The sequence below is a fragment of the Embiotoca jacksoni genome, unplaced genomic scaffold (assembly GCF_022577435.1).
Source record: "Embiotoca jacksoni isolate LCO1_2020_lvr unplaced genomic scaffold, fEmbJac1.0.p SCAF_5, whole genome shotgun sequence".
Lineage (NCBI taxonomy): Eukaryota > Metazoa > Chordata > Actinopteri > Embiotocidae > Embiotoca > Embiotoca jacksoni.
In genome coordinates, this window is record NW_027185403.1 from 9904762 (window position 1) to 9928294 (window position 23533).

General features: G+C 42.1%; 2 protein-coding genes across 31 annotated transcripts in view; both read right to left on the reverse strand.

The window, feature by feature from the left end:
• LOC138211660 (protocadherin gamma-C5-like) overlaps positions 1 to 23533 on the reverse strand; it is a 284193-nt gene that overhangs the window by 105731 nt on the left and 154929 nt on the right. The window contains exon 1 of one of the 30 annotated variants that reach the window (XM_069171693.1): positions 19625 to 21777. The exons of 27 other annotated variants lie outside the window; for them this stretch is intronic. In XM_069171693.1, coding sequence (XP_069027794.1) covers positions 19625 to 21700 — 2076 coding nt within the window. In that variant the 5' untranslated portion in view covers positions 21701 to 21777. Of the gene's footprint in view, positions 1 to 694; positions 3247 to 16286; positions 18729 to 19624; positions 21778 to 23533 lie in introns of those variants that run through there. 2 more of the 30 variants (XM_069171649.1, XM_069171673.1) reach the window with 2 other exon arrangements.
• Positions 4220 to 6970, reverse strand: LOC138211524 (protocadherin beta-16-like). Its single transcript, XM_069171482.1, has one exon. It carries the CDS (start codon positions 6611 to 6613, stop codon positions 4220 to 4222), a length of 2394 nt encoding a protein of 797 aa, XP_069027583.1. The 5' UTR covers positions 6614 to 6970.

The following is a 23533-nucleotide window of genomic DNA, read 5'->3' on the forward strand; positions in this document are numbered from 1 at the left end:
AGAGAGAGAGAGAGAGAGAGAGAGCGCAAACGAGCGAGAAAGAGCAAGAGAGAGAGAGCGAGAGTATAAAGCGAGAAATATTGAAATGTAGATATTTCCACTTCAGGGCATTTTAGTAACGTGACTTCTCTGTGTGCTGTTCGTGGTGCTGAACCAAGAGCAATCAAAATTGAAGCATACAATAATTTCTGAAAAGGTCAACTATTCAGTACAGTAACACATTTTTCACAATGAAGAGGCTCTAATTTTCTGTGTTGTAAATTAAACAACGAATGGATGAAGCAGATCTACAAGTAAAACTAACCTCTAGAGGAGAGTCTGGTTCATCCAGGATGTTCTTCTCACATCACGTCTATAATGTCAAGTAACAATTTAAAAGCACCCTAAAATTACAGTCCAGACATATACCAGGCTTTGACTGACACTGGTACAATTATGGATACTAAAATAAAAAAAAACAGCATACTGTTAAACCATACCATTAAACAATGATACGTATTGAAGTTAGTGTTGCTAAGTGTTGCTGTCCTTGGTGCTGAATGGGTGAGTTGAAGTGTTTCCGACAAACTGCCCAGGCATGCAAATGTTGTCTTTTTGGAGCCCCATTGAAAGCTACTACGAATGAAATGATTGCTGCAATACATGGTCTTGATTTGTATACAAATGAAAGAAGTGAATATGACATTTTTCTAACCTCCAGAGGAGAATCTGGTTCATCCAGGATGCTCTTCTCACTCTGTATCCGCTGCATCGTCGCTGTAGAACTGGGGTCCATTATCAGCACGTTCTGACTACCAGCTCTGCCGAACTTACAGTCACTCTTTCTGGAGTCTGTCGTCCTGCACACTTCGTAATTGTACACGTGTTGGAGAGTCCCTGTCCCCAAAGTGTCCGAGTAACGTGGTGGATAATATGGAATCACAGGGAGGTTGGAGTGACACATGATACGAGACTGTCTCCATCTGTAGATCTTCACTGATATAATAACCACTAAACACGTGATGAAGAGGAAGGAAACTACAGCCAGAGCCAGCACTAAGTAAAAAGTCAGGTTGTCGTTGTATTCCTTGTCGTGTGTAAAGTCAGTGAACTCCGACAGCACTTCAGGGAAGCTGTCCGCCACCGCCACGTTAACAATGACTGTAGCTGAACGAGAGGGCTGCCCGTTGTCCTCCACTATAATGGTCAGTCTTTGTTTCACAGCATCTTTATCATTGACTTGGCGGATAGTTCTGATTTCTCCATTCTGTAAGCCCACTTCAAACAGCGCCCTGTCTGTGGCTTTCTGCAGTTTATAGGAGAGCCAGGCATTCTGTCCAGAGTCCACATCAACAGCCACCACTTTAGTCACCAGATAGCCCACATCTGCTGAACGAGGCACCATTTCAGCCACCACAGAGCCACCAGTCTGGACCGGGTACAGAACCTGAGGGGGGTTGTCGTTCTGGTCCCGGATCAGGATTTTCACAGTGACGTTGCTACTGAGTGGAGGAGAGCCTCCATCCTGCGCTTTGACGCGGAACTGGAAATCTTTGATCTGCTCGTAGTCAAAAGAGCGAACTGCATGGATGACTCCACTGTCAGCACTAACGGACACATATGAGGAGACTGGCACTCCGTTAACAGAGGAGTCCTCCAATATGTAAGAAACACGCGCATTCTGGTTCCAGTCAGCGTCTCTGGCTTTCACTGTGAATATAGAGAGGCCTGGTGTGTTGTTTTCTACAATGTAGGCCTCATATGAGCTTCTCTCAAAGACAGGCGCGTTGTCATTCACATCGGAGATCTGTAAGGTGAGAGTGACGCTGCTGGAGAGGGAGGGCACTCCTTCATCAGAGCAGGTTACTGTGATATTATACTCAGAGTCTCTCTCTCTGTCTAAATCACTATCTGTAACGAGACTATAGAAATTATTTGTTGATGTTTTTAAATTCAATGGTACATTTTCGCTGATAAAGCATTTCACGTTACCGTTTTCTCCGGAGTCTAGGTCCTCAATATTGATCATTGTAACGACCGTATTGAGTTCTGCATTCTCTGATATCACGTTTGACTTCGACATTATGATGATTTCTGGCTTGTTATCATTTTCATCTTGCACATCAACAATCAATTTACAAGAATCCGTGAGCCCTCCTTCGTCACTTGCACCTAAATTTATTTGGAAGTGTTTTGATTTTTCGAAGTCAATATTCCCGATTAAGGAAACGTCACCGTTATCCATGTTGACCTCGAACAGTTTTCTGACATTTTCTAAATTATTCGTGATTGAATATCTAATTTTACCATTAGATCCTTGATCTGCATCTGAGGCTGTAACAGTAGCAACAACTGTGCCTTTAGGTGAATTCTCAGTAACTGTAGCTTTGTACGTCTGCTGTGTAAAAACTGGTGCGTTATCATTAGCGTCTAAAACTGTAATGACAATCAGCATTGTTCCTGACATCTGAGGCTCTCCTCCATCTACAGCCGTTAACACGAGAGATATCTGCTCTTGTTTTTCTCTGTCTAAAGGCTTCTGTAGCACCATCTCAACATTTTTATGTCCATCAGCGTTATTGTGCAGTTTCAGAGCAAAATTATCTGTCGGTTTCAGTTCGTAGTTTTGAATCCCATTAATTCCAGCATCAAGATCCACAGCTCTTTCCAGCATAAATTTTGCTCCGATCATGACTGACTCACTAATTTTAAATTTCGTGTCAGTTTTTTCAAACGTTGGATCATTATCATTGATATCTGTAATCTGGACTGTAACACTGTATAATTCCATAGGGTTCTCCAAAATAATCTGAAAATGTAAAGCACAAAGCGCCGTCTCTGTACAGAGTGCTTCTCTGTCAATTCTGTCCTTGACGAGGAGGACTCCTCTTTCTCTGTTCAGCTCGACGTACTCGTCGCTATTCCTGGTATAAATCTTTGCTTTCCCGGATATCAAACGTCTAATCTCTAAACCTAAATCCTGCGCTATATTACCCACTAAAGATCCTTTCGCCATTTCTTCCGGAATCGAGTAGCTGACTTGCCCAAACACCGAGTCGAGGGAAAGGAGAGCGAGGAACAACAGCACTTGCCGATTCATTGTTCTTTCAGATTTTTCGCCAAATGAGACTCCAAAATCTGCTTAAATTCCAGACAAAAGATAAGGCATAGATCCCAAAGTTGAAACTCACGATAAAACCATAATAACCTGCTCATTGGAAGCAAATGTTTGTCGCAGGAAAAAACATTTCCTTTTTTAAATCCTCTTCGAGTAGAACTGTCTGATCGTTGTCCGTTGTGTTCTCTCTGTATAATGTCGATGTTATATGGGAGGTGCTGCTACTAACATGCTCTCTGTCAGCAACACTCTGGTCAACAGCGGCCCTAAGAGTCCACAACGTAAAATTGCAGAATACCAACTAAAACTCAGCACTTGAGAAATACTTGTAAAACGTGGACGTTTTGTATAATACATTCATTTTGAAATACATTTCACGTTCTAAACGACTACGTGCATATACATTTGAAATCCATTCGTCTCTAATGTCTTGGTCGTCATAATTAACGAATAAACTTGAAATATATTTAATAATAGACAATATCTTAAACAGGTGTTGCAGGTGTACAACGTTAAAGTGTGCAAATAAAATCCATTTAAAAGACTGGAAAGACAGAAAGAGGTTGGGAAAAGAGGTTTCCATGAATAAAGAGAATTATGGACAGGTAAGATCAAAGGAAAATATGTTAAAACCGTAGAAACAGCACATGACAGACAAATTAAATATTGGGCTCGAGGGTCATCAACTACGCTACTAATAATGCCGCTGTCCGTGGTTCTGTAGGGAGTAAACTGAATAAGAACCAAAATTTAGAGACTGCACAAGGTGCCATATGGCAATATAATATATATGGAAACAAAATATTCTATGAATAATAATGTCGATTCTTTTCCTTGAACACTACGATCAGTATCATCACCACTGTTATACCATTCCGATTACTATAGCTGTGAAAGCATTTATCGTGTTTCTGAAAAGAACGTTTGCATTAAAACGTGTTTGTAACTTTTGGGAGTAATAAAAACGTGTGGCAAACCCCAAAACAGGCTGTATGTACTCATAACCAGTACACAGTAAAATATAAAGCATAAAACCCTCTCCCCAAAACAGAACATGTCTCTAAAAAAGAGCTGAGGATGAGTATTTACATTTTAAAACACTAAAAACACACTAAAACTGGATTAAAGCAGTCTAACCTCTAGAGGAGAGTCTGGTTCATCCAGGATGCTCTTCTCACTCTGTATCCGCTGCATCGTCGCTGTAGAACTGGGGTCCATTATCAGCACGTTCTGACTTCCGGCTCTGCCGAACTTACAGTCACTCTTTCTGGAGTCAGTCGTCCTGCACACCTCGTAATTGTACACGTGTTGGAGAGTCCCTGTCCCCAAAGTGTCGGAGTAACGTGGTGGATAATATGGAATCACAGGGAGGTTGGAGTGACACATGATGCGAGACTGTCTCCATCTGTAGATCTTCACTGATATAATAACCACCAAACACGTGATGAAGAGGAAGGAAACTACAGCCAGAGCCAGCACTAAGTAAAAAGTCAGGTTGTCGTTGTATTCCTTGTCTTGTGCAAAGTCAATGAACTCCGACAGCACTTCAGGGAAGCTGTCCGCCACCGCCACGTTAACAATGACTGTAGCTGAACGAGAGGGCTGCCCGTTGTCCTCCACGATAACGGTCAGTCTTTGTTTCACAGCATCTTTATCAGTGACTTGGCGGATAGTTCTGATTTCTCCATTCTGTAAGCCCACTTCAAACAGCGCCCTGTCTGTGGCTTTCTGCAGTTTATAGGAGAGCCAGGCATTCTGTCCAGAGTCCACATCAACAGCCACCACTTTAGTCACCAGATAGCCCACATCTGCTGAACGAGGCACCATTTCAGCCACCACAGAGCCACCAGTCTGGACCGGGTACAGAACCTGAGGGGGGTTGTCGTTCTGGTCCCGGATCAGGATTTTCACAGTCACGTTGCTACTGAGTGGAGGAGAGCCTCCATCCTGCGCTTTGACGCGGAACTGGAAATCTTTGATCTGCTCGTAGTCAAAAGAGCGAACTGCATGGATGACTCCACTATCAGCACTAACGGACACATATGAGGAGACTGGCACTCCGTTAACAGAGGAGTCCTCCAGTATGTAGGAAACACGCGCATTCTGGTTCCAGTCAGCGTCTCTGGCTTTCACTGTAAATATAGAGACACCTGGTGTGTTGTTTTCTACAATGTAGGCCTCATATGAGCTCCTCTCAAAGACAGGCGCGTTGTCATTCACATCGGAGATCTGTAAGGTGAGAGTGACGCTGCTGGAGAGGGAGGGTACTCCCTCATCAGAGCAGGTCACTGTGATATTATGCTCAGAGTCTCTCTCTCTGTCTAATTCACTGTCTGTTACAACGGTAAAGAAATTATTTGTAGATGATTTAATGACAAAGGGAGTATTTTCGTTTAAAACACACGTAACTTTGCCGTTCTCATTTGAGTCTGGATCTTGTATGTTAAGCATTGTTACAACCGTCCCCGGCTTCATGTTCTCAGACAATGTGTTTGATTTAGACATGATGTTTATGGAGGGGGGGTTATCATTTGCATCTGTCACGTCAACAATCACTTTGCATGCGTCGGAAAATCCTCCCTGATCTGACACTTGAACGTCAAGCTCGTAAAGTCTCCTTTTTTCATAATCTACATTTCCCGTTAGAGTCAATACTCCATAATCGGCATCAATTTGAAAGAGATTTGCTGCGGCAGATTTTGGAATCATATATGTTACCTTTCCGTTAATTCCCTTATCCACGTCAGTAGCTTTTACGGTAGTTATTACGGTGCCAACAGGATCGTTTTCAGTTACACTTGCTTTATATTCTGATTTTGAACAAACGGGCGGATTGTCGTTTACGTCTAACACAGTTATGATAATCTGCATTGTCCCCGAGAGCTGTGGTTCACCACCATCCAGAGCGGTTAGTATTAGAGATAAATGCTCGTGTTTCTCTCGGTCTAACGGTGTCTGTAAAACCATTTCGACATGTTTAGTCCCATCCCCACGGCTGACGGTTTTCAGAGCGAAATTATCACTGGGTTTTAGGGTGTAGCTGTTTAAACCATTAACACCAACGTCATTGTCGATTGCTTTTTCTAGGACAAATCGAGCTCCAATAAGAGCTGACTCGGGTAATTCATACTTCATTTCTCTTCTCTCAAACGTGGGAGGGTTGTCGTTTATATCGGTAATTTCAACAGTCACCGTGTAAAACTCCATCGGGTTTTCCAGGATCATTTGAAAATGGAGTGCGCAGGGCATCGTTTGACCACAGAGCGATTCTCTGTCTATTCTTTCTTTAATAAGGAGCACTCCTCTTTCCCGTTTCAGCTCTATATACTCTTCAGTGTTACCGGTATAAATACGAGCTTTGCCGGACTTCAATCTGTCCACCCCTAAACCTAAATCATGGGCTATATTACCTATTACAGCCCCCTTTTCCATTTCCTCAGGGATAGAGTAGCTGACCTGCCCGCGTACTACACCGACAGAGAGCAGTGAGACAAACAACAGCACTTGCCATCCCATCGTTCCGATCGACAAATCTTTGAAAAAAAAAAACAACAAAAAAAACACTGTTTCTTCGAGTCAGGTTCCAATTCTGACCTATAGATCCAAGTATAAGGTCCAAAAGATAGTACTTCTCCTAAATTGTGGAACAAAGAAATCCCATTGTGCAATCCTGTCCTCTGCTGTTCATGGCAATCCCGACTGATAACTCTGCCACTCTCTCTTTCCCAGTGTAAAATGCTGACTTCCAGGGGAGGTACTGCCACAAATGCTTCCTCAACAACTCGATGGCTAACAGCGTCCTTCTCTGTTCAATGGACTGTACTACATGGTGTCTTGTGGAAAAAAAAACTCCGAAAGCATTCAAAAATAATACATATCAACCGCGTTATTGAGATATATGGCTGAAATTAAATGTCATACACTCACTTATGCTCATTTCTAACAGATTGATAGAATAACCAATGATATAAATTAGAATATGAAGCATAAACACAACCAAAGAATAAGTAGCAGCACAAAATCAAAAAGGTGTACCTATTCAGACATACAGCCAGCTGCATATACAAAGAGTCGAAACAGAGTAAACATGGGTGGAAGGTAAAGATTTTTCAGGATATCACGTCCTTAATGCATTAGTGACACAGCCTGTCATTTGCGCTCTCCACGGTGCTAAATCATCTAATACAATGCACAAAACTATTATTCACGATGCCGTTGTATGTTTGGTCATTCATATTTAAAATGAGGATATAACTAATGTGTTAGTCGCTGCCAGTTTCTCTATGTTGCTTGGACTAGACAAGATTGTATTTACAAATGTCTTTAAAAACCAAATGTACAAACATTAAAGTGCAAAACACAAACGCGCACAGGCGAACAAGAAAATGGGAAAAGGAGGATACAGTGAAAGAGAGAGAGACAGCAAAACAGACAGAGAGAGAGAGAGAGAGAGAAAGAGGAGAGAGAGCGAGCAAACGAGAGAGAGAGAGAGAGAGAGAGAGAGAGAGAGAGAGAGAGAGAGAGAGCGAGCGAGAGAGAGAGAGAGAGAGAGAGAGAGAGAGAGTATAAAGCGAGAAATATTGAAATGTAGATATTTCCACTTCAGGGCATTTTAGTAACGTGACTTCTTTGTGTGCTGTTCGTGGTGCTGAACCAGGAGCAATCAAAATTGAAGCATACAATAATTTCTGAAAAGGTCAACTATTCAGTACAGTAACACATTTTTCACAATGAAGAGGGTCTAATTTTCTGTGTTGTAAATTAAACAACGAATGGATGAAGCAGATCTACAAGTAAAACTAACCTCTAGAGGAGAGTCTGGTTCATCCAGGATGTTCTTCTGACATCACGTCTATAATGTCAAGTAACAATTTAAAAGCACCCTAAAATTACAGTCCAGACATATACCAGGCTTTGACTTACACTGGTACAATTATGGAGACTAAAATAAAAAAAACAGCATACTGTTAAACCATGCCATTAAACAATGGTACATACTGAAGTTAGTGTTGCTAAGTGTTGCTGTCCTTGGTGCTGAATGGGTGAGTTGAAGTGTGACCGACAAACTGCCCAGACATGTAAATGTTGTTTTTTTGGAGCCCCATTGAAAGCTACTATGAATTAAATGATTGCTGAAGTACATGGTCTTGATTTGTATACAAATGAAAAAAGAGAATATGACATTTTTCTAACCTCCAGAGGAGAATCTGGTTCGTCCAGGATGCTCTTCTCACTCTGTATCCGCTGCATCGTCGCTGTAGAACTGGGGTCCATTATCAGCACGTTCTGACTTCCAGCTCTGCCGAACTTACAGTCACTCTTTCTGGAGTCGGCCGTCCTGCACACCTCGTAATTGTACACGTGTTGGAGAGTTCCTGTCCCCAAAGTGTCCGAGTAACGTGGTGGATAATATGGAATCACAGGGAGGTTGGAGTGATACATGATGCGAGACTGTCTCCATCTGTAGATCTTCACTGATATAATAACCACTAAACACGTGAAGAAGAGGAAGGAAACTACAGCCAGAGCCAGCACTAAGTAAAAAGTCAGGTTATCGTTGTATTCCTTGTCGTGTGTAAAGTCAGTGAACTCCGACAGCACTTCAGGGAAGCTGTCCGCCACCGCCACGTTAACAATGACTGTAGCTGAACGAGAGGGCTGCCCGTTGTCCTCCACTATAACGGTCAGTCTTTGTTTCACAGCATCTTTATCAGTGACTTGGCGGATAGTTCTGATTTCTCCATTCTGTAAGCCCACTTCAAACAGCGCCCTGTCTGTGGCTTTCTGCAGTTTATAGGAGAGCCAGGCATTCTGTCCAGAGTCCACATCAACAGCCACCACTTTAGTCACCAGATAGCCCACATCTGCTGAACGAGGCACCATTTCAGCCACCACAGAGCCACCAGTCTGGACCGGGTATAGAACCTGAGGGGGGTTGTCGTTCTGGTCTCGGATCAGGATTTTCACAGTCACGTTGCTACTGAGTGGAGGAGAGCCTCCATCCTGCGCTTTGACGCGGAAATGGAAATCTTTGATCTGCTTGTAGTCAAAAGAGCGAACTGCATGGATGACTCCACTATCAGCACTAACGGACACATATGAGGAGACTGGCACTCCGTTAACAGAGGAGTCCTCCAGTATGTAAGAAACACGCGCATTCTGGTTCCAGTCAGCGTCTCTGGCTTTCACTGTGAATATAGAGAGGCCTGGTGTGTTGTTTTCTACAATGTAGGCCTCATATGAGCTCCTCTCAAAGACAGGCGCATTGTCATTCACATCGGAGATCTGTAAAGTGAGAGTGACGCTGCTGGAGAGGGAGGGCACTCCCTCATCAGAGCAGGTTACTGTGATATTATACTCAGAGGCTCTCTCTCTGTCCAAATCACTGTATGTCACTATACTGAAGAAATTATTAGATGTGGAAGAAACTGTAAACGGAATATTCTTGTTGATATCACACTGAACTTTTCCCTTTTCACCAGAGTCTGGATCTTGGATATTTACAATTGTCACAACAGTGCCAGGCTGAATGTCCTCTGTTATTACGCTGGACTTTGACATGACATTAATGGCAGGTATGTTGTCATTTGTATCAAGTATTTCCACTATAATTTGACTCGAATCGGTTAGTCCTCCTTCATCACTGACCTGTACATGTATTTGATATTGTTGTCTCTTTTCAAAGTCAGTACTTCCAATTAATTTCACTTCGCCACTCTTTTCGTTGACGTCAAATATTTCTGATGTATCATCAACAGAGTTCAAAATTGCATATGATATCTTTCCATTCGATCCCTCGTCTAAGTCGGAGGCACTAACTGTTATCACTACGGTTCCTGCGGGGGAATTTTCCCTTAAGTTAGTCTTATAGATTTTCTGTGTAAAAACTGGAGCGTTATCATTACTATCAAGCACATTTACGTTTATCTGAACCGCACCGGAGAGCTGCGGCTCTCCACCGTCTACTGCTGTCAATACAAGCGACAAATGATCCTGTTTCTCTCGGTCTAAAGGTTTTTGTAAAACCATTTCTACCATCTTGCTTCCATCTGCTCGATTTTGCAGTTTCAAAACAAAGTTATCGTTTTGCTTTAACAAATAACGTTGAAGGCCATTAATACCGACATCCAGATCTATTGCCCGTTCGAGCACAAAAACCGTTCCTGTCACAGCTGACTCGCTTATTCTGAATTTCATTTCACCTCTTTTAAAAATCGGGGCGTTGTCATTAACATCTGTGACTTCGACGGTAATGCTATAAAATTCCATAGGATTCTCCAAAATAACCTGGAAATGCAAAGCGCACGGCGCTGTCTGTGCGCAGATCATCTCTCTGTCAATTCTGTCTTTGACCAGGAGGACTCCTCTTTCTTTATTTAACTCGATGTAATCTGCACTGTCTCCGGTATAAATACGAGCCTTTCCGAATTTCAGTCTTTTCACATCCAAACCCAAATCTTGTGCAATATCACCCACGAAAGAGCCTTTCGGCATTTCCTCTGGGATGGAGTAGGTGACCTGCCCAGTCACTGAACTGAAACAGAGAAACGAGATAAAAAGCAGCTCTTGCCGTCTCGTTGTTCTGACCGCCATGTTCCTGTCAAACAAGCCGCGTAAAAGTCGAGTAAAAACGAATTTCTTTTTAGGGGTAATCCTTTTTATGTCCTCAGGTTTTTTGTAATCACTATTCAGGCCATAAAGAAAGAGCATCCGTCCAAATGAACGTATATCAACCTTTAGGTCTCTGGTCGTCGTGATCTGTACTGTTCATTGTGCCTTTCTTTCCTTCTCTATCTGAAATGATAGGGGAGGTAGCTACGGCTGATTTCTTCTCCTGCCGAACACAGGCTGGCCAACAGCGGCCCTAAGAGTTTATCCTACTGAATTACAGACTGTGACAGGTGTAAAATGACTGATTGGTTTATTTGTTCAGGTTATTCAATTTCTTACATTTAAAGCCAAAACCAATATGCTAAAACGTTTTTAAGACTTCTTTAGTTTATTTGTATTTGAAGATAAAACTGAAAGGTCAACTTCATTGAAAGCCAATAGGGAAATGCGAAACAAAACACACAAAAAAACAACTAAAATGAAGCCTTTGCCTTTTTGGTAAAACTAGTGTTGAGGAATTCTATAGATCAACTGTAACTGTAATACAATTATAAGTTTTGATGATACACACACACACACACACACACACACACACACACACACACACACACACACACACACACACACACACACACACACACACACACACACACACACACCTGGATTCTTGAAACTTGATGTGTCCACAGTATTTACAGCAGTAATGTTACTTTCTTGTCATCGTGTTCTCAAAAAATTAAATGAACAATGAAATGAAAGATTGAGTGCATACTCAATCTTTATCATTTATCAATAACAAGTCAGTTAAACAGGAAACTGATAACTACACATTCTCTGTCTACTACTGTAAATCAGATGCTGCCAAGTGCAAAATGTTTAGCAATCCAGTGTAATAGACACGTACAATCTTAATTTAAAGACAAAACCTTGAAGTGAGTAACTGATAATTGAAGTTTGTACCATTGAAGCATTTGTCAGAAAGTATTTGGAAACCTTCCCATTGTAACTTATATAAATGTGCACAAGTACCCATCAGGATATGTCTAGAATGTCTAAATCTTAATTATGTTATTGTGATTTGAAAAATGTAAACTTTTCCTTTTCAAAATTACACAAGAAAATATGCATCACTTCCAAGTATGCCTCGTTACCACACAAAAAATGTTTGCTGCCTCACAAAATTATAGAAATTGAAGTCAAAGAAACGAAAAAAGTAAATAAACAGATAAAAAGTTAAAATGGAAACAAGTATTAAAGGTCAGATGTAAGATGTGATACTGTGTGCTTGTACAACCAGTCAGGCTTTTTTGATACAATGGCATCATTTACAAGGCAATAACAAACTACAGTGTTACCACTGTCTTAACAATGGGGGAAGAGACAATTTCACTGAATAAGTCAGAGTTGTACTGTTAAGAAAAAAAGGTTAATCATTTCAAATAGTATAAAGACTTTTCTTCCAACACACAGTCAAACTTCAACTATGAACTGTCCTGAAACTGTCCCTAAGAGCAAGGCAGACTGAGGAGCTCTCCGTGGTGCTGAATTAGACACTGAATACACAACTTAAATCTGTCATTTCTTAAAGTCTGAAAGTTTTTTTTTATTTTGGTTCTACACTTTCAGTGGCAGCAGGTATGTTCTCTTCAGGGCTTTTTCCACAAAAAGTGCGACAGGGGACAGAAATCTGTGTGAACCACAAGTCTGACTGAACATTTCAGAGCCATGTGACCAACATCTAAAAACTGCAGTAAGAAGCTTCTTGTCTTAGGCAGATGAAAACTTAAGGCAGAAGTTGGTGAAGCGGCAACAACAACTTCCAGATTGTATTAGATAAGCTTCAACAATAACAGTGGCAAAATGCAGAATGAAAATGTCACTGTGTTCCTTGGCAGGTAAATGTCAGATTGAACTACTTGTTGAAGGCATTCATGTCACTTATTCACATGCTTATATACTGTCTAATTTCATTAAGTTTGCAATATAAGTACATTTTGCTTTGCTTTACTGTGTTGCATTATAATCACGGAAATACAAAACCATAAAGCAGAGGTTAGACATAAAACTAACATAAAACTAATCTAATTGAGTGCATTTAATTGTTAGTTTAACAAAATTGCATGTGTAAACTACATGTGTATGTGAAAAAGAGATATTTCTCAACACTAAAATACTATAGCCATGTATAAAACTGGAATATTCCAGTAGTTACATCATATTTTCTCAAACACTAACCTCTAGAGGAGAGTCTGGTTCATCCAGGATATTCTTCTCACTTTGTATCCGCTGCATCGTTGCTGTAGAACTGGGGTCCATTATCAGCACGTTCTGACTACCGGCTCTGCCGAACTTACAGTCACTCTTTCTGGAGTCTGTCGTCCTGCACACCTCATAATTGTACACGTGTTGGAGAGTCCCTGTCCCCAAAGTGTCCGAGTAACGTGGTGGATAATATGGAATCACAGGGAGGTTGGAGTGATACGTGATACGAGACTGTCTCCACCTGTAGATCTTCACTGATATAATAACCACCAAACACGTGATGAAGAGGAAGGAAACTACAGCCAGAGCCAGCACTAAGTAAAAAGTCAGATTGTCGTTGTACTCCTTATCGTGTGTAAAGTCAGTGAACTCCGACAGCACTTCAGGGAAGCTGTCCGCCACCGCCACGTTAACAATGACTGTAGCTGAACGAGAGGGCTGCCCGTTGTCCTCCACTATAACGGTCAGTCTTTGTTTCACAGCATCTTTATCATTGACTTGGCGGATAGTTCTGATTTCTCCATTCTGTAAGCCCACTTCAAACAGCGCCCTGTCTGTGGCTTTCTGCAGTTTATAGGAGAGCCAGGCATTCTGTCCAGAGTCCACATCAACAGCCACCACTTTAGTCACCAGATAGCCCACATCTGCTGAACGAGGCACCATTTCAGCCACCACAGAGCCACCAGTCTGGACTGGGTACAGAACCTGAGGGGGGTTGTCGTTCTGGTCCCGGATCAGGACTTTCACAGTGACGTTGCTACTGAGTGGAGGAGAGCCTCCATCCTGCACTTTGACGCGGAACTGGAAATCTTTGATCTGCTCGTAGTCAAAAGAGCGAACTGCATGGATGACTCCACTGTCAGCACTAACGGACACATATGAGGAGACTGGCACTCCGTTAACAGAGGAGTCCTCCAGTATGTAAGAAACACGTGCATTCTGGTTCCAGTCAGCGTCTCTGGCTTTCACTGTGAATATAGAGAGGCCTGGTGTGTTGTTTTCTACAATGTAGGCCTCATAGGAGCTCCTCTCAAAGACAGGCTCGTTGTCATTCACATCGGAGATCTGTAAGGTGAGAGTGACACTGCTGGAGAGGGAGGGTACTCCCTCATCAGAGCAGGTCACTGTGATATTATAATCAGACGCTGTCTCTCTGTCTAAATCACTATCTGTCACTAAAGTAAAAAAATTATTTGATGTTGATGTGATTTTAAATTGAAGATGATCATCTAAATCACAGTGAACTTTGCCATTTTCATTTGAATCTGGATCCTGGACATTCATTATGGTTAGAACAGTGCCTGGTTTAACATTTTCAGATATACTGGATGAAGTTGACATTATATTTATGACTGGTGGGTTGTCATTTGTGTCCAGCACCTCAATTATGACTTTACATACATCAGAGTTACCGCCTTCATCTGATGCTTGAACATCTATCTCATAATGCCGGAATTTCTCATAATCGAGTTTTCCCAGTAAAATGAACACCCCACTGTCTTTATCTACATCGAATAATTCTAATGCTTCATTTGGAGCATTAGAAATTGAATATCGTATATGCCCATGTCGACCTTCATCTGCATCCGATGCACTCACTGTGATTAGAACAGTTCCTTTCAATGCATTTTCTTTGACATTAGTCTTATACTCCGTTTGAGAACAAACAGGAGCATTATCGTTTGCGTCCAATACATTTACAACAATTTGAATTGTTCCAGAAAGGTTTGGGTTGCCACCATCTAAAGCAGTCAGTACCAAAGACACCCGGTCCTGTTTCTCTCGGTCAAGAGCTTTCTTTAAAATCATTTCGACATGTCTGCTGCTTCCTATCCTGTAAGGATTTAAACTGAAAACATCACTTGAGCTCAATGAATAGCCTTGGAGCCCATTTATACCCACATCGTCGTCAACAGCTTTTTCTAAAACGTACTTTGACCCAATTTGCGTCAACTCATTTATGTCAAAGTTCATTTCACTGTTTTTAAAACGGGGTGAACTGTCGTTTATGTCGGTGATCTCGACAGTGATGCTGTAAAACTGCATAGGATTTTCCAAAATTATTTGAAAATCGAGAGCGCAGGGCGTCGTCTGTGCGCAAAGCGCCTCTCTGTCTATCCGCTCTTTGATTAGCAGGACTCCCCTTTCTTTATTCAGCTCGATGTATTCGGTACTTTCTCCGGTATATGTCCGAGCCTTCCCTGATTTCAGCCGTTTCACATCTAAACCTAAATCTTGTGCTATGTTACCGACCAAAGATCCCGTCGCCATTTCCTCAGGAATAGAGTAGGTGACCTGGCCAGAAACTGAGCAAAGAGAAACAACCGAGAGAAACAACAGTAGGGCGACTCTCCGTGTCATTGTTCAGTCCAACAATGTCCCGTCCACAAAAAAGGGATATGAATTCCGTGATCCGGTAAAATGATTTTAGACAAAAACGTCAGTAAAATAAGCAACAATAAATACTCCCAAGAATGCTGACAATCCTCTCGGTATCTCCGTGCTTGATCATCTCCTTGTTCCACACTGAGCTTTCTCTGTCTCTGTTATATTTCGAGTTAATGGGGGAGGTACTGCTGCAATGAGCTCTCAGCAGAATGGTCTACAGCGTCCCTGTGAGTTGGATGTACTGAACTACACACCAAACAGATATTTCGGACTTTTATGGAAGTGATCATGATATGTGTTCAAACATGTTAAGTTTACACGTTAAATACCAAAAAAGTACAAAAGACTTCATGCGCACGTCAGTGAAGTGTTATATTTATGTTTTAAAAGAACATTACTTGTGATTCCCTGTTTTATACAAACACACACATGAACGTGTCCCTCCACACTTGTGAGAACACTCATTAACATAATGCAATCCCTAACCCCTTACTCTAACTTTAACAGTCACGACTAAGTGCCTACCTCAACTCTTACCCTATAACCTGAACCTATATTTAACGTCAACCCTAAAAACAAGTCTTAACCCTCAAATTGCACTTTAATGTTGTGAGGACTAGCCTAAATGTCCTCACAAAGTGTGTTTGTCCTCATACATATATATTTTAACTAAAATAGGTCCATACAAGTATAGCAATACATGCCAACACACATGGGCAAGTCAAGCTATCAGAAGAGAGGAAAAATAAGTTCAGGTAAGGGAAATATGAAACATAAAGTTGATGTGAAATCTCGAGCAAATACACGATTGGAGTAAATGTCTACTGAGTTAAATTATTTAGATTGACACAAAGTGTCTAGAAAAGAAACAAAAAAAAACTGTGAATCTAAGATTCATAGAACTTTATAAAAAAAAGACAAAGCAAACCTCTAGAGGAGAGTGTGGTTCATCCAGGATGTTCTTCTCACTCTGTATCCGCTGCATCGTCGCTGTAGAACTGGGGTCCATTATCAGCACGTTCTGACTACCGGCTCTGCCGAACTTACAGTCACTCTTTCTGGAGTCTGTCGTCCTGCACACTTCGTAATTGTACACGTGTTGGAGAGTCCCTGTCCCCAAAGTGTCCGAGTAACGTGGTGGATAATATGGAATCACAGGGAGGTTGGAGTGATACATGATGCGAGACTGTCTCCATCTGTAGATCTTCACTGATATAATAACCACCAAACACGTGATGAAGAGGAAGGAAACTACAGCCAGAGCCAGCACTAAGTAAAAAGTCAGGTTGTCGTTGTACTCCTTGTCTTGTGTAAAGTCAGTGAACTCCGACAGCACTTCAGGGAAGCTGTCCGCCACCGCCACGTTAACAATGACTGTAGCTGAACGAGAGGGCTGCCCGTTGTCCTCCACTATAACGGTCAGTCTTTGTTTCACAGCATCTTTATCAGTGACTTGGCGGACAGTTCTGATTTCTCCATTCTGTAAGCCCACTTCAAACAGCGCCCTGTCTGTGGCTTTCTGCAGTTTATAGGAGAGCCAGGCATTCTGTCCAGAGTCCACATCAACAGCCACCACTTTAGTCACCAGATAGCCCACATCTGCTGAACGAGGCACCATTTCAGCCACCACAGAGCCACCAGTCTGGACTGGATACAGAACCTGAGGGGGGTTGTCGTTCTGGTCCCGGATCAGGATTTTCACAGTCACGTTGCTACTGAGTGGAGGAGAGCCTCCATCCTGCGCTTTGACCGTGAATACAAGATGCTTAATCTGTTCATAATCAAAAGAGCGAACTGCATGGACAACTCCAGTTTCGGAGTTTATGGACACATAAGAAGAAACTGGGCTGCCACTGACCTCCGAGTCCTCCAGAAAGTATGAGAGTCTTGCGTTTTGATTCCAGTCAGAATCTCGCGCACTCATACTGAATATTGACATCCCAGGGGGATTATTTTCAACGATATAGGCTGAATAATTCGGTTTGGTAAAAAGTGGAGCATTATCATTTACATCAGATATTCTCAGGTGCAAAGTTGTTCGAGTAGAAAGCGGGGGAGACCCTGAATCGGTTGCAGTTATAGTTATGTTATATTCAGGTGTCGTTTCACGGTCAAAAACTTCATCTGAGAGCAAATTGTAATAACCAGTCAAAGAAGACTGGATTTTAAAGGGGAGATTCGAATCTATTGAGCTGGTTATTTGACCGTTTCTTTCAGAGTCTGCATCTTTAACATTAAAAACAGCTATAGTTGTGCCTGGAGAGATATCCTCTGAAATCGTGCTTGAGAATGACATTATACTTATAACTGGAGCATTATCATTTATGTCCACGACCTCGACGGAGACTTTCGTTGCGTCGCTAAGGCCACCCTGGTCTTTGGCGATAACTCTAATTTCGTATTTTTTGTCTTTTTCGAAATCAATATGATCAACAACAGTTATTCTGCCGGAGAAACTGTCGATTTTAAATTTTTCAGCTGATTTTCCATTCACATCAGAAAAAGTATATGTAACTACACCATTAGAACCACTGTCGGCATCTGAGGCATTAACAGTAGTTATATAGGTGCTCAGGGGGGCATTTTCTGCCACAGTAGCTTTATACAGTGATTGATTAAATACAGGAGGATTATCATTGATATCAAGAACAGTGATCTCAATATTTACTGTGCCAGATCGCTGTGAAGTACCTCCGTCTACTGCTATCAGCTTTAAAGAGAGGTGTGGGTTTAACTCTCTGTCTAATGGCTTCTGTAAAATCATTACAGCGAATCTAATTCCATCAGCATTTGAGTGTTGTTTCAGAACAAAATTCTCATTCGGGGACAAAACATAATTTTGCAGGCTGTGAATCCCCGCATCGGGGTCATATGCGCTTTCTAAGTCAAAATGAGATCCTATAGTTGCAGATTCGCTAATTTCTAAATTAATTACTTTACTTTTGAAAGTTGGTGCATGGTCGTTTATGTCTAATATTTCTACTGTCACCCTGTGCAGTTCAATAGGGTTCTCTAAAATGATTTCAAAGCTGAAGCTGCACGGTGATACGTCTCCACAAAGCTGCTCTCGGTCTATTCTCTCATTCACTACGAGAATCCCTTTGTCTGCCTTCAGCTCGGTGTACTGATTGGTTTCTCCACTCACGATACGGGCCCGACCAGAACGGATCCTTCTCAGGTCCAAACCAAGGTCTTGTGCTACGTTACCGATTAGGGAACCTTTCTTCATCTCCTCCGGTATAGAATAACGGATTTGGCCACTGATGGTGGAAATCATCAAGATGAAAATGAGGAGTTGCCATGTTGGTGTCCAACACAACAGCCATTTTCCGCATCGGTGCTGGCGTATTCCCATTTCGTTCAGAGTAAAATCCTTGAATTAAATCATTCAATCAATCAGGAAAACGCAAGACACATTCCAGTTCAGTACTGCTGCAGCTGTAGCAAAATTATTATAATACTATTTAAAAGCTGTCTCGATGCGACTGAATTTCTCTCGAACGCCTCCTTGTATGAAGACAGTATTTTCAACCTCCCCTTTTTCTCTCCTCTCTCATAGTCGTCACAACATTGCCCTCTGTTTTCCTGACCAACAGCGTCCCTTAGAGCCCGAATGGAGGAAAGAAACAGACCAACTGCAGTTAGATCAAAATAAACCCTTTTATGCACTCTAAAGTGTGAAAAGACAGGGAAATAAAGCTGCAACTGTAACTAACAGATGGAATATATCAGTCCAAGATGTAACATGAAAGCACACACTGCGCAAAAAATAAAACGACAAAGATTCCAGCAAAACCCTTCTCATGGTGAGAAATTAGCACTGCAATCCATATTCTATGAATAGCGGGAAAAGCTTTGGAGTTCTGTTTGTAGCGAGAACGCAGTAGCGTACATTTAAAGATTAAAGAAGACAAGTCCCGACAACGGAAAGTGAGTACACTAAAGTATGCAATCCTCAGGAGATGAGCCAGTAAATGGGTCATTTTTTATGAGTAGTATTTATGATATTTATGTTAGAAAACAAACGAGTTATCACTATACGTTAAGATACATAGTAAAAAGGAAAAAAAAAATACGTGCAAGTGAAATATGCCAATATATCACGGTTTGAGAATGTAGGTAATGTTATCCTTTTGAAGTTCTTAATACAAATACGAAACAGTATCAACCGATGAAAGGTGAGGGCTGTCCATGGTGCTACAAAAAAGGGTTTAGTGCGCAACAGTTCACGAACAATGCAAGAAATCAGGACACTTAGCGACTAACCTCCAGAGGAGAGTGTGGTTCATCCAGGATGTTCTTCTCACTCTGTATCCGCTGCATCGTCGCTGTAGAACTGGGGTCCATTATCAGCACGTTCTGACTACCGGCTCTGCCGAACTTACAGTCACTCTTTCTGGAGTCAGTCGTCCTGCACACCTCGTAATTGTACACGTGTTGGAGAGTCCCTGTCCCCAAAGTGTCTGAGTAACGTGGTGGATAATATGGAATCACAGGGAGGTTGGAGTGACACATGATGCGAGACTGTCTCCATCTGTAGATCTTCACTGATATAATAACCACTAAACACGTGATGAAGAGGAAGGAAACTACAGCCAGAGCCAGCACTAAGTAAAAAGTCAAGTTGTCGTTGTATTCCTTGTCTTGTGTAAAGTCAGTGAACTCCGACAGCACTTCAGGGAAGCTGTCCGCCACCGCCACGTTAACAATGACTGTAGCTGAACGAGAGGGCTGCCCGTTGTCCTCCACGATAACGGTCAGTCTTTGTTTCACAGCATCTTTATCAGTAACTTGGCGGATAGTTCTGATTTCTCCATTCTGTAAGCCCACTTCAAACAGCGCCCTGTCTGTGGCTTTCTGTAGTTTATAGGAGAGCCAGGCATTCTGTCCAGAGTCCACATCAACAGCCACCACTTTAGTCACCAGATAGCCCACATCTGCTGAACGAGGCACCATTTCAGCCACCACAGAGCCACCAGTCTGGACCGGGTACAGAACCTGAGGGGGGTTGTCGTTCTGGTCCCGGATCAGGATTTTCACAGTCACGTTGCTACTGAGAGGAGGAGAGCCTCCATCCTGTGCCTTTACTACGAACTGAAGTTGCGTAATTTGTTCATAGTCAAACGAGCGAACTGCATGGATCGCTCCAGATTCAGAGTTTATGGAGACGTAAGAAGAGGTTGGGCTACCGTTAACCTGTATTTCTTCAAGAAAATACGATATTCTTGAGTTTTGATTCCAGTCGATGTCTCGTGCTTTGACGGAAAATATAGACACCCCAGGGGAATTGTTTTCTGTAAGGTGAGCAACGTAGTTAATTTGATCAAATAATGGGGCATTGTCATTAATATCAGAGATTCTTAAACGTAATATAGTTGTGCTTGACAAGGAGGGCGATCCAGAATCGGTGGCCCTTATAGTAATATTATACTCTGGTACAACTTCTCTGTCAAGAGATGAGTCCGTAATTAATGCATAGTAATTAGTTAGTGTCGATTTTATTTTAAATGGGAGGATACTGTCTGTTGTACAGGTAATTTGGCCATTTTGTTCTGAGTCAGCGTCAATCACATTAATTATTGCCACTGTGGTACCAGAGGCAGAATCCTCCGGCACAGGGCTGGAGAATGACATCACATTTATGACAGGTGCGTTGTCGTTGACGTCTACAAACTCAAAAAGCACCTTACTAGAATCTGTCAAACCTCCTTGATCCATAGCTTCAATCATAATTTCATATTTCTTATCTTTTTCATAATCTACTTGCCCTACGAGTGTTATGTTTCCCGTAACTTCATCTAAATGAAATATATCAGCGAGTTGCTCTTTCATGTTTGAGAATCTATATGTGACGAGGCCGTTTGATCCAATATCTGCATCACTGGCATTCACGGTCGTGATATAAGTGCCTTTTAATGCATTTTCCAAGACAATAGCCCTGTAGAGAGTCTGGTTAAAAATAGGAGGATTATCATTAGCATCGAGCACTATAATATCGATATTTACTGTTCCAGATCTATGCGGAGTTCCGCCGTCAACAGCGATGAGCTTCAGTGACATTCTTGGCTGACTTTCCCTGTCTAACGCTTTTTGTAAGATCATCTCGGCATATTTTCGACCATCTGGACTCGAGTGTTGTTTTAAACCAAATATGTTATTGTCAGTTAATATGTATTTCTGTAGACCATTACTGCCCACATCTGCGTCTTCGGCACTGGCTAACAGAAAGCGTGATCCCAGTGCGGCTGATTCGCTTATTTCAAATTTAATTTCCTCCTTTCTAAATGTCGGAGAGTTGTCATTTATGTCAAGTATTTCCACTGTTATTTGGTGCAGCTCCATTGGATTCTCTAAAATCACCTCAAAGCTGAAGCTGCATGGTGTTACGTCTCCACAAAGCTGCTCTCGGTCTATCCTCTCGTTCACGACTAAAATGCCTTTGTCTGTTTTCAGTTCGGTGTACTGGATGCTTTGTCTGGTCACAATACGGGCACGGCCAGACCGAAGCCTTTGCACATCCAAACCAAGATCTTGAGCTACGTTGCCAATTAGTGACCCTTTTTTCAGCTCCTCCGGAATTGTATACCGGATTTGGCCTGACACGATGGGACTGAGACAGCACAGGAAAAGGAGAAACGAGCATACTGACCTGCAGTATAAACGCCATTTTACGAACGAAGGAGACGATTTTTCCTGCGCCATTGCACAAATAAGAAAACGTGATAAACAGATTGCTGTATCCAATCCACAAAGAAGGAAGCCAGTTGCATCAAATAATCCTTGGATTTTGAAGTCCTCACTCTGAATTTATTTGTCGCCCCACTTCTGCTTATCCACCAACCGTTTCTTTTTCTCTACTGACTACAAGGGAAAAAAGAAGGTTCTGCCTCTACCGTATCAACTCTGAATACTTGTTTCACTGACCAACAGCGTCTCTTACTGTCCAAAGCATGAACATCATGAACACGAGTAGAGAATAAAAATCAGTTTGTCAAGCACTTCTGTTTTTTTAATCTATAAGATCAAACCTATGTCTTTGGACTACAGTGGAAAAGATTACCCAAATCCTTGAATTTGAAAATGTATGTGAAAAAGTCCTGTAAAATATGACAATAAATACTCACACAACAATCACTGCTAATCCACAGTGAATTAAGCAGCAGTTCAAAAAGGACATTTAACTTTCACTGAGTGGAGCTGTCCATGAGTCATGGTTCTGAAAAGGCCTGGTGTTATCCGTTTAATTTTGCAAGTGAAATATGGCACTATATCACGGTTTGAGAATATAGGTAATGCTATCCTTTTGAAGTTCTGAATATGAATACCAAAACAGTATCAAGCCATGAAAGGTGAGTTGCTGTCCATGGTGCTAAAAAAAAAAAGGGTTTAGAGTGCAACAGTTCAAAAACTATGGAAGAAATCAGGACACATAGCGACTAACCTCCACAGGAGAGTCTGGTTCATCCAGGATGCTCTTCTCACTCTGTATCCGCTGCATCGTCGCTGTAGAACTGGGGTCCATTATCAGCACGTTCTGACTACCGGCTGTGCCGAATTTACAGTCACTCTTTCTGGAGTCTGTCGTCCTGCACACCTCGTAATTGTACACGTGTTGGAGAGTCCCTGTCCCCAAAGTGTCGGAGTAACGTGGTGGATAATATGGAATCACAGGGAGGTTGGAGTGATACCGGATGCGAGACTGTCTCCATCTGTAGATCTTCACTGATATAATAACCACTAAACAAGTGATGAAAAGGAAGGAAACTACAGCCAGAGCCAGCACTAAGTAAAAAGTCAGGTTGTCGTTGTATTCCTTGTCATGTGTAAAGTCAGTGAACTCCGACAGCACTTCAGGGAAGCTGTCCGCCACCGCCACGTTAACAATGACTGTAGCTGAACGAGAGGGCTGCCCGTTGTCCTCCACTATAACGGTCAGTCTTTGTTTCACAGCATCTTTATCAGTGACTTGGCGGATAGTTCTGATTTCTCCATTCTGTAAGCCCACTTCAAACAGCGCCCTGTCTGTGGCTTTCTGCAGTTTATAGGAGAGCCAGGCATTCTGTCCAGAGTCCACATCAACAGCCACCACTTTAGTCACCAGATAGCCCACATCTGCTGAACGAGGCACCATTTCAGCCACCACAGAGCCACCAGTCTGGACCGGGTACAGAACCT

Bases quoted from the DNA above. Each gene is read 5' to 3' on its own strand.
- LOC138211524 (XM_069171482.1), bottom strand. From the start codon at position 6,613: ATGGGATGGCAAGTGCTGTTGTTTGTCTCACTGCTCTCTGTCGGTGTA.